General features: G+C 31.2%; 1 protein-coding gene across 1 annotated transcript; it reads right to left on the reverse strand.

Annotated features, from left to right (window-relative positions):
- Positions 1–1,308: 1,308 nt before the first annotated feature.
- Positions 1,309–4,577, reverse strand: LOC120077680. The gene is made up of 2 exons (XM_039031637.1): positions 4,428–4,577; positions 1,309–1,801 (listed from the first exon to the last, which is right to left on the reverse strand). Exons 1-2 carry the CDS (start codon positions 4,472–4,474, stop codon positions 1,486–1,488), a joined length of 363 nt encoding a protein of 120 aa, XP_038887565.1. The 5' UTR covers positions 4,475–4,577; the 3' UTR covers positions 1,309–1,485.
- Between the last annotated feature and the right edge of the window lie 7,973 nt (positions 4,578–12,550).

Below are 12,550 nucleotides of genomic sequence, written 5' to 3' on the forward strand. Positions count from 1 at the left end.
AAAGAGTTAAGCAATTACAACGTAGTACTTATCTGTAATACACCGACTACTACAATGACTCACATAGAGCCCAACTCACAAGTCATTTAGGCTCTCTCTAGATGTGAGACTCCCTCTCAATTATACTTAAGTTCCCCCTAAGCATGAAAATATTAGTGTTTAACACTTCGGCTTTCGATAATGTGTGAGACTCCTCTCCACTTGATTATCTTCCTTGTAATTCAGTGAACTTCTTTCACTAACGAATCTTAGGTCCTCCCTAAGATGGGGAAATCTTTCTTGTGTATGAGGTTTTAGGCTCCCCTAAGACTAAGAATCCCTTCTCTTCAACAATGTCTTAGGCTCTCCTTAAGACAACAGATTTTAAATGATTCAACCAATGAAGTTGCACAACGAAATAACATGAGTAAAGTTCAAGACACCATGTTACACAAATTGGCCAACAAGAAGAAAAACACTCCTCCACGATAAACAAATGCAGCAACCCTAAATGAGAGCCATTATTCTCCTTTTAAAAACGTGGCCAATTAAGAAAAGAATTTCCAGAAAAATATTTTCTTTTTGTCAGAATAAGGTTGCGCCATAAATAAGAAAAATATCGAACAATATACATCTGCTGCAAAATTTCATATTCGAAAATAAAAATATTCTGCATATAAATTCTAGATTAGGAAAATAAAATATTCTGCATGAATTAGTCATATCTGAGGTAGATGTTAAGCTTTCATTTGTGACAAGTGCAAAACCACCAGAAACTACCTTAGAAGAATATAGAAACAATCATAAAATCTCCAACAATAACAAAAAGAACAAAAATAAGAAAATTTTTTATAGGAAAAAAATATTTATAAGCTTAATTAAAAAAAAAATCAATTAACCAAATGAGATATCTTAGTCTTCAAAAGGAAGACCTTACTAGTTGGCAATAATCAACTGGTTCATATACCATATTATAATTTATTTTGTAATTGTTGTAGCTTTTAAAATAATTGGTGATAACTATCTTTCAAAATAATCAACTATAACATATGACATTAAATTAGTGTATGTGGTAAATAGATGTGACTTTACGCTCATAAATAGTCATTATAATAATATTGTTACTTTGAATACCTATTGTAGCTAGCTAAGACTCTAAAGCCCATTTGTTTCTTAATTAGTAACAACAAAAGTGAGATATGAGAAACTTTGAACATTCAACCTCGAGGAACTACGTAGCTATTGTCGTTGAGTTATACTCCAAAGCCTTAAAGCAATAAATTACTACAAATTTTAATATTTTTGGTAGATCCTTAGTATTTATGCATATTTAATTTTCAAAGTACCATTTCTTCACTTTATTATGCTATATTTACGTACATCTATCAAACTCTACATTATTTCAAGGCCAATTTGGGTCATTGGCCAACCTTACTCCAACTCACTCTAAACTCTAATCGTTAACACGTTGTTCATCGTTCCATTAACAACCTTCTTTTCGAAGGCTCAATCCCGACCACTGAAAACAGTTGCAAATCGAGGCCTCGGAGAGTTATCGTTATCGAGATTCAAGTCGTCGATGCCATCGGAATCCCGAAACCAACAAAGTTGAGAGAAGGAAGCTGCATTTTCAGGGATGTCCTTCATGACCCACTCATGGCCTTGAGGGAAGTAAATTCCAGTACGAGGATGGGGCACCCAAGTGGATGAGTTATAGGACAATGACTCTGTTTCTGTCTCATCTTCTTTTTGATTTGGGGCTTGTTGGCCTCTGGACTCAATTACAAAGCTGCTGAATTGTCGCCTCAATTGTCTCATTTTCCTACCATACAACTAATGAGTGGATTCAAATGGCACATAAAGGGTATTTTCTTTTACTCAAAAGATTATTTTTTTCCCACTAGAGTCTATTAACGATAGATAGTTGATTTCGTAAAATAATATGAACATAGTTTTCTTGGTTAAGACATTATATCTTAAGATAAAAGGTCAGAAAGTTTTAAATTTTGTTCCATACGTTATTAAGCTAAAAAAAGAAAAAGAGAAATAATATGGAGCATTTACCGATATATACTTAACAAAGGTTTATATTTACCTAAACACAGGTGGATGCTTAAGGTTTCTTTGATTCACAGGAATAAGGATGGGAATGAGAAATTATTTTTTATCACCGTATTTGGTACAATTTTTTATACTAAGTAGTACCAGAAAATCTTCTCCATTTCATATACCATTCCATGAAAGTTTTCATAACCTTACAAATCGGTGTGTTTTCTCTAAATCCAATAACTTTTTTTCTCTCTCTTACTTTTGGTCTTGTCATTTTATTTGTTTTTCTTATTTCTTTAATTTATTTAAATATATTTAAATTAAATTTATGATCGACATACTAAAAATATTTATAAATAATAGCAGAATATCATAGTCCATCTGTGTCTACCATGACATAGATAGACACATATTAGACTATCGCAGTCTATCACAAATAGACTGTGACATTTTACTATTGTTTATAAATATTTTGGTTCATTTTTCTATATTTAAAAACAACTCTTAGTTTTATTGATAATAATGCTAATATATTATAAATTATCCTATTATTATGAATTACTATAAATAAACATGGCTATATTTGCATGAACCCTCTTTTATTGGTAATATATATTGACATTATAAATTATTTATTAAAATTATTAATTAGCCTTTTTAAAATACATCGATCAATTAACTAATAATAAAATAAATTTTCGATAAAGAAAAATAAATTAAATTATTTTTTCAATTAAATAATCTTATACATTTAAAGAAGTACTTAATTTTAATTTAAAATTATAGTTAAATTTTTTAATTAAAAACATTGTTGGATGATTTAAAATAAATTCAACATCAACTTCTTATATATATATACACACTCCTTCAAATAAGACTCATAATTGATATTAATTAATTAATTAATCAGTAATTAACAAAACTATTGGAAAAGAAAGAAAGAAAATCAATATTTAAATTAAATACAAGTTTTTTTTTTTTTTGAAGAATTGATAACATTACTGTATAATAAAAGATAATAAATATATTAAATTTACATAGTTATTTTTGCAATTCAAATATAATATATCAATAGTATTTAATTGCATGTATAAATATATATTTAATTAAGTTTAATTGGTATATGGTTCTACATTTTTGTGAAGCACTTAATCTAAAACTACACCATACTTTTTCATAAAATACTTTAAGAGAGTGTCTGAGACGTTGAGTTGATTATTATAATAAGTGGTTATTATAGTAAGTGAATTATAATAGTTTGTGTTCGGGATGCAGACTATTTTAGTTTAGATAGAAAATAATAAACACTGTAACAAAGAAAGAGAATGAGTAAGAAATAGTAAATATTGTAACAAAACGGATTTAAAATAATAATATTGTAATTAATTATAAGTTATAACAGTTGGAAACGTAAACTATTATAATCGGCGTCTAAAATATAAAATGAACAATAATAACTCTCTCCACCCATTTTAAGATTTGGGTGACACGATCTATAATATTGTTTTTAACTTTTTAAAATCAATTTCAAGTGGAAACTAGTTTTTCATCCTAACAAAAGTTCCTTTTAGGAACCCCCAAAAGCACTACCAACATTGCTAGCATAATCATATTTGATATGGACCAAATGGTGAAATGAAATGATAAACAATGTTTTTTTTAAAAATAATAATAATAATAATAATAATAATAATAATAATAATAATAATAATAATAATAATAAAAGTAAAGTGCAACTTTCTTTTTCCAACCACTTTCTCATAGAGTAGCTTTTTCTTTCCACAACCACTTTCTTTTAGTCATATAGACTTTTTAATTCCACAACCACTTCCTTTTATAGACTTTTTCCTAAGCCAATTAAAAAATATAGAGAAATTCTTATAAATATAAAAATCTAATAAATATTTAGATTTTATAGAGAAAAATTCTAAAAGTACAGTATTAATTTTAAATATTTTTTATATTTAAAAAGAACTCTAATATATATATAGAGATTAAAATTAGTTTGATCAATTTTAATCCATGAAATCTGAAGTTTTTTCAATTTTAATCGATGTACTCTTAACTTTCTAATTTTAGTTTTCATGCTTTTAATAAATCTTAACTTTATAGCTTCAACTATTATATTGCATAAAAAAATATTATATTACTTAGCCAATTTTATTATAAATACAGTGACTAAAATTGAACAAAACTCAAAATATAGAAACCAAAATAATATTTTATAAACACGAGAATGATACCATTACTAATAACTAGAACATAATTCAACTGATTATGTACTCTCGATTAAGAGATCAGAAGTTCAAATCTTTCAATATCATTAAATTCTCAAAAAATGATTAAAAAAGGAAACAAAAAGTGAGATGAAATCACTCAAAAAGTCAAAAATATTTTACCTAAGAAACAATGCATTTGCCTGCACAGCCATGCAAGTTCTTGCCATACAATCAAAACACACCAACACTTTTTGTGGAAGAAAATCAGCCAAATTTTGAAGGGAAAATCCAAAGCCAAAAAACTTTGTGAGAAGTTTCTTTATAGGAAAATCCAATTTATAGGGCTTTTGAGAAAGGGGTTATTCTTTGAAGGACACATAAGTAGTACTTGTTCATCCTAGTCCTCTTCTGTCCCTATCAATAGAATAACAATCTTTTGCCCAAATCCAATGAAAAGAATTTTATTTTTTTTTAGAAAAGCAAAAATATAAAAAGCTTTGTTTCACTTAGAGGGATGAAAATTTTCAAAAAGAGGATGGAATGGGTTCTTCTAATGTGTGGCTTTAAAACTTTGATTTAATGTCATCTTCCTTGGATGCCTTTCTATAAATGTACAATTAGGGTTTTGTGATTCTTCTTGTTTGTGTCACCAAAACAAGCAAAGGTTTTTCCATTGCTTTTAATCACAATTATTTAATTATGTTTGATTCTAAAGGTTATCAATGGTTAAATATGTGTTATTTAGTTATATGATCTATTAAAAATATACATTAAAATATTATTTTGATCTTTGTACTTTTAGAGTCGTTCAAATTTTAGTTGTTGTACTTTCAAGCGTCCAATTTTAGTTCTTGCACTTTTAATAAATCTTAAAGTTGGTTTGGAATGCTAGTTCATTATTGATTTTTTTTTTTTTTAAAGATTATTACCTATTAGTATTTTTGTTAACACTATAGGGGAAAAAAAAAGGTCTATTATAGCTTAAGAAAAACATCGTAGATTTTTTATATCATTTTACGAAAAGTCATGATAGTCCACGCAAAATTTGGACCATTTTATAAAAGCTATACAAAAAATTTAGTTTTTTATAGTATTTCTAAAAGGTTATAAAAACACTCTTTTAATAGCATATTTTTCTCTTCATAAAATGTATGACAGCCCATTGTAAAAGTTGTGAAAGGTTTTTTATAGCAAAATTTAAAAGTTATTGATTGTTTATAATAGCATTTATTGACAAATATAAATTGTAACTTAGACCTTTAAATAAAAGCTATAATAATTCTGTAATTGTAATATTTTCATAGCATTCAACATTTTTTCTTTATAACTGCTTGATAAATGTTATAGATGCATACTTTATAACTTTTCTAAATATCTATATTCAATTGACAACATCAATATCCAAAACAGATTAGTTATGTGAATAAATGATATTCAAAATGCTATTGTTCATGTCTCATACACGGTTAGCTAGGAAAAATCAAAATGTATATATCTAAATAAGCAATCATTCAAGATTCATATTACCCAACAATAACTATATGGTACATTTTGAGATGAAACAAAATATAAACTCTACAATTTACAAAATATGTTGATATAGAAAATCCAAATAACACCAACTTAGTTATGTTTGTAGTCTAGACATTGCATGTATTACTGATAGTCTTTCATCAACCTACAAAAAGTTATTAAGTAACAAAAATTAAGTAAATTATTGAAATAAAGAAATAAAATAATAAATAGATATACATACACATTTGAACTTTGTTAGAAAGTCAAGGAGAATATAAAAATTTATATAAGATCACAAAATAGAACAATATAAAAATTATATTTTTAATTTGGAACACAATGAAAGACACTGGCCATAAACACAACTACGAAACCAAGAAATTCAAATAAGGTCTTATAATGACAAAAGAAAATAAAGATGAGAGAAACAAAGAACATATCAATGGAAACAAAAGACATTATGAAAAATAAGTTGTAGCCGTATATCATATGATAACCAAGGACATTTCTAAACGATAGGTGACATAGAACCATGCTTTAATGATCATCATGTCCAAAAGCCCATATTTCTCTATTGTTCACAAACATAATGTATTCAAATATGGAAATATAATCAACAACTTTGCCAACGTGATTGCTTGAGAAGCTTTGGAGCAAATAGCTAGATCCCAAATAGCTAGCAAGTCTTGCATAAACATTTTCCAAAATACATACCACACTTGATACATTCTCGGCTAACTCAGAAACTAACAAAACTATGTATCTAGAGCTCATAAGTACAAGATTACTAATCATTTATACAAAATTGAAATGGTAAGATTAAGCACGCACAGTAAGAAAACTAAGTAAAAAAAAAAGAACAATGAGAATAATACTTTGAAATGAATAAAAAGAATATTGCAAGTCTCTTTAATTTCAAATTCCAGATAGTCAGCCACAATCTAATAAAGAAAAAAAATACTTAGTATAATATGATCTCTCAAACCCAACTAAAAAGAAATGAACCTAGAAAAGCCAAAATTTCTAGTGTCTTACAACCTTTTACACTGAGATTCAAGACCTAGTTTGTCCTTGATCTTCTTCAAACTATCTCTTTTCTTAGCATTTTCACTTCTGTTTTTCTATTCATATAAGAAGATAGAAGTAGTTTGACAGCTAGCAAGGTTAATCATTTCATTTTATATACATAATGACAACCAAAGTAAAGATGATATAAAGTTTTAAAAGAGAAATTACTTTTTAGCAATAAAAGGAATCTATTTTCGTGAATTAGAATAAATTTCTCCTTGAATCTAAGCGTTGGCACTCTAAAACTTGTAGGATCTTTTCTTTTTATATCCATCTAAGATTTTTGCACATCTACAAAATCACAAACAAGAAGAAAAATTATATAATTAAGTACCTTGGATGCAAGGTTAGGGATTGAGAGGAAAAAACAAAAGTTGGAAACCAGTACATTACATCATGAGATATAAGAGTGCGCATTGTTGTGGATCAAACTTGAGAGAAGAGGCAAATATTAACATAAGATAACATTCATTGTAGAAATTACCCTTTTTTTACCCTGCCTTTGCTTTTGACGACCTCCTGTTAAAATAAATCCCAAAGATAACATTCACATCAAATACTTGTACTATGAACGAAACTCATGTTTCTCAATCCAAAATCACAAACCAATGCCTAGAACCTATGTTGTTCAAATGAATTAAGAAATGTTAGAATGTCAAAGATCATATCTTATTTTCCCAAATAAAAGTTAGAGAAGAAATTTTAAGGTTGTGCGATGTGCGAGAGAGAGACGAAATAGTGAGAGATAGAGAGAGGTTGCGCAATATTACCTTTGGTTGCAAATCTCTAACTTTGATTTCATCGGGCAAGTAGGGGATTTTCCAAACGAAAGACAACACAGTGAGAGAGAGAGTTGTGCAATGTGATGACATGAACGAATGGTCTCAGAAGACGCCACTGTTGGGAATGTCCTAGAACTTGCAGCTCATAAATTTTGTATTAAACATTCTATTTATCAATAAAATATTATTGAGTATCTTATTCGATAAAGTTGTTGATATTGCATTCTATTATGAAAATCCAATAAATATATCCATGGCTATAGTATGAATACTTTAACTTTATGTAGTGACATAAACAGGATTAAGTTAATAGTATATAGCCTAAATAGTCTATAAGTATATGGATGAAATTGAGTATCTCATCCTGGTAATACTATTGGATGTGGTCCATTTTGTATAGGTAATACAAATGATGTGATCCACAGATCATTCATATAGAGACATGTGAGTGGGGGCATCCTATGCAATGAGTTTTCATAAAGACTGGACCACGAAATAGTCATTTTTCTTTATAATGACTGTTTATTGTTAAAACTGACTATTTCATACTAAAGTAACCTAAGATAACTCGATCTTAATCCTAAGCTAGCTATGAACTCCTGTTTATTCAAAATTGTCCTTTGATCTGAATGAGTGAGAGTAGTCCAACACCACTGCTCAATAAGCCTGGATAGATAGTTGGGGACAAGACCGGATAGATAGTTGGGGACATAGCCCTGCGAGATGGAATTCACTCCTACCCATTTAGGGTTAGCAAATAGGTTGTTCTCTTAAGTGCTGATTCCAGGTCTTGAACAATTGGGGCCCTGTCTTCTCATAATAGGGAGGGACATGATTCATAAGTGATATTATGAATCAATTATTCATAGAGGGTCAGTGGGAACTTAAGGAACAAGATGTATTTACAAGGGTGAAACGGTAATTTTGACCCAGCTGTAAATACGAACAATCTATGAATGATCGACTTACTGATTATAGTTTACATGGACAGAAATACATCTATAGTGAGGAGAATGCAACTATTGAGCTATAGTGGTATGTTTTGATAGTTAACGAAAAGTAATAAATTCGGTTTAAAGAGTTTAACCAATTAATTACAAATCATTGGAGCTCATGATCTATAGGTCCAATAGGTCCCTCTACTAGCTCATAAATTGGAATAATGAATTGAGTAATTGATGGGATGAATTTTGAATTTACGGTTATGAATTTGAAATATTCAAATTCAGTTTTAGGGTTTTTCAAATTGATTGTATACAATACAATTAAAAAATTTAATTTAATCGAAAATAAATTATGATTGGAGAATCAATTAACATTTAAATTAGGAATTGATGTTTTATTAATTTAATATTAAGATGTTAAATTAATTAAATTAGTTTTATTTAAATTAACTTATTTTGAATTAATTATATAAAACTAAATTTTAATAAAATAGTTTTTTTATTAAAAATTCATTTTTGAAATTGATTTTGAGATTAGTGGATTTTTCCATTTTTCCCAAAAATTGGAAATCCACTAAACTCACATATGGTGTATTATCACCAAGTCCCACCATAAACTCTTCAATCAACACCAAATAGGAACTGCCCTACATGCAACCATCTTCTATTGCATGATTTAAGGCTATATAGTGAAGCTTCATACAAGAAAATTGGAAGATGACTGAGCTCTTTATCCTTACTGCTATAAAACCGAAACCATACTCCACCCTCACTAGTTCATCTTCAATTCAACTTGATTAGAGTATTTCCATCACACATTCCTTCTTGAGCATAGTTGAGAAGATCTTGTTGGTGGTCTATCTAAAGAATCCAGCTCAAACTTGTGGAGATTCTGCTGAAAAACGTGAAGAGAACTACAAAGGTATTGTCATGATCAAACCCTCTTTTGAAAACTTCATGAGTAGCATGTTCAAAACTCAAATTAAATGTAGTTTAAGTGCTTATTGTCAAGGAAGAACAAATTGTCTCATCAGCAGATGACAAGGAGCCATGTAAAAGCTTATATGAATGCTCTCGCTGGTGTGTATGCTCTCTCTGGTATCACTGGTGTGTATGCTATCGCTGGTGTCGCTGGTGTGTATGCTCTTGCTGGTATCGCCGGTGTGTATGCTATCGCTGGTGTCGCTGGTGTGTATGCTCTCGCTAGTGTGTATATTCTTGCTGATGCTGATGTGTATGCTCTCCTAACAACCTCTGCCATATAATTATTTTGTACCAGTTGTACAGAAGATTCGTTAGTTATTTTTTGTCCTTATTCTAAAACCTAAATGTATATATCTATACATCATTATCCTGTATTATGGGTGGGGAAAAGATTCAATATACGAAATCAAATATACAGAAAAATAAGAGAAATTGCTCTCCCAGATCTTCATCTTCTGCTGTAACTTTTTCTTCTTCAAGCTTAGTTCATACAGCTACTCGATTTGGTATCAGAGCCCCAGGAAAGCTATGGCAAATCAACCTTCTACAAACTTTTTCTCACCTATTTTTTCTCGAGCTGCCAGCAGTGGAATCATCACAGGTCTTCCTCTAAATAAACTTCTCAACCAAGTGACATCCATCAAAATGGATAGGTCGAACTTCTTGCTTTGGCAGAATCTTGCATGGCCAGTTCTAAGAAGCTACAGATTGGAAGGTTATCTAATTGGGGAAATTCCTTGCCCAAATCATTTTATTCAAGTTCCAACTAGTGATCGATCCGGTGAAAGATCCAGTGCAGATCCAACCACTATCTCAGTCCCTAATGTCGAAATGCAATCAAATCCAGCTTATGATGCCTGGATAGCAGTGGATCAGCTCTTTTTGGGTTGGCTTTATAACTCAATGAACTAGAAGATAGCAACACAAGTGATGGGTTTTCAAACTTCCAAAGAACTCTGGGAAGTAATCCAAGAGTTGGTTGGAGTTCAATCTAGAGCTGAAACAAATTACCTTAAAAAAATGTTTCAACAAACTCGCAAAGGCACATTGAAAATGAGTGAGTACCTTGCTATGATGAAACATTTTGCTAATGGTCTTGCCCTTGCAGGTTCCCCCGTCTCTTCCTGTGATCTGACTTCACAAGTGCTAGCTGGTCTTGATGAAGAGTATAACCCAGTTGTAGTAGCAATCCAAAGTAAAGGAACAACATGTTGGTCTGATCTGCAATCTGACCTGCTGTCATATGAGAAAAGACTTGAGTATCAACTTACTATCAAGACAGGAATTACTGGAATAGCTAATGTCTCACTCTCACACCCTCAGCTAACATTGTGCATAATCAGTCCAATTCTTCAGCACACACCCTTCAAAACTCTTCTGGATATACACAACCACCAAATTTTAGGGGTGGAAGAGGTCACAACAGGGGTCGTGGTCCTTGGAATAATGCATCCACAACTAGACCAACCTGCCAAACTTATGGAAAACTTGGGCATACAACTGATGTTTGCTACTTCAGATCAATAAGGAGTTCAACAACCCCAGACAAACTCACAACCATATTGAATCTTCTCAACTCCCACCAAATCGAAGTCAAGAATAGAACACCTCTGTTCTTTTTACTCATTCAGCTATAGCTTCACTTGAGTCAGTTGCTGACCCCAACTGGTATGTAGACAGTGGGACATCCTCACACATCACTAGCATTCCAAGCTTCCTTCAATCTTCATCTGCCTACACAGGTAATGACAAAGTAGTGGTTGGAAATGGTAAATCCCTTCCTATATCTCGCTATGGACATACAAATATACCTACTAGTTCTGATGTTCTGTCATTATTAAATATTCTTTATGTTCCTGCCATAGCTAAGAACCTAGTAAGTGTATCCAAACTTGCCAAAGACAACAATATAGTGGTTGAATTTCATGCTGACTTTTATGTGGTCAAGGACAAGGAGTAGGGAGTACCAATCTTGAAAGGTCGGCTTAAAGATGGGCTATACCAACTGAAGGATGTCAACCAGTCTATAAATAATGCACCACTTACTTCAAGATTGTCAGATGCTCGCTTGACTACTCCATCCAAAGAGTTCTCATGTCAGTCTGATTTTCAAATCAGCAGGACAGTAACCACAATGCTTCTCCACAGGCGACTTGGCCATCCATCCCCTAAAGTTTTGTCAAAAGTAATTAGTGGATGTAACTTACAAATTACTAATAATGAGAAGTCATTTTGTGAAGCTTGTTAGTTTGGAAAGTCTTATGCCTTACCCTTTTCTGACTCTCTTTCCCATGCAAGCACACCTTTTGAACTAGTGCATACTGATTTATGGGGGCCAGCCCCAATGCTTTCTGTGGAGGGATATAGATACTATGTGTTATTTGTTGATGACTATAGTCGATTTACTTGGATATACCCATTAAAACAGAAAAGTGACACTGCAATTGTCTTTAGACACTTTCAAGCCTTTATTCTTAATCAATTCAACAAATCCATTCACATGTTGCAAATGGATGGTGGGGGTGAGTACAAAACAGTGGCACATTTATGTGATCAGCTTGGAATGCAAATAAGGGTCTCTTGCCTCTACATTTCAGCACAAAATGGTCGAGCTGAACGTAAACATTGTCATGTTGTTGAAACCGGTCTTACTCTCTTAGCACAGGCTAAGATGCCATTGCACCTATGGTGGTATGCCTTTCAAACTGATGTTTATCTTATTAACTTTCTTCCCTCTTTTATCCTTCAGGGTCACAGTCCCATAGAAGTATTACTTGGAAGCAAATTGGACCTACTATCTCTAAGAGTTTTTGGGTGTGCGTGCTATCCACACCTTCATCCATACCAGTACCATAAGTTTGCCTTTCATAGCAGCAAATGTGTCTATCTTGGCCCTTCCCTAATACACAAAGGTCACATATGTCTTACTGAGGATGGGAAGTTCATCATCTCTCGCCATGTCATATTTAATGAAGACGAATTTCCATTCCAAACAGGCTTTGCTAACCTT

This window comes from Benincasa hispida, chromosome 5 (assembly GCF_009727055.1).
Source record: "Benincasa hispida cultivar B227 chromosome 5, ASM972705v1, whole genome shotgun sequence".
Lineage (NCBI taxonomy): Eukaryota > Viridiplantae > Streptophyta > Magnoliopsida > Cucurbitales > Cucurbitaceae > Benincasa > Benincasa hispida.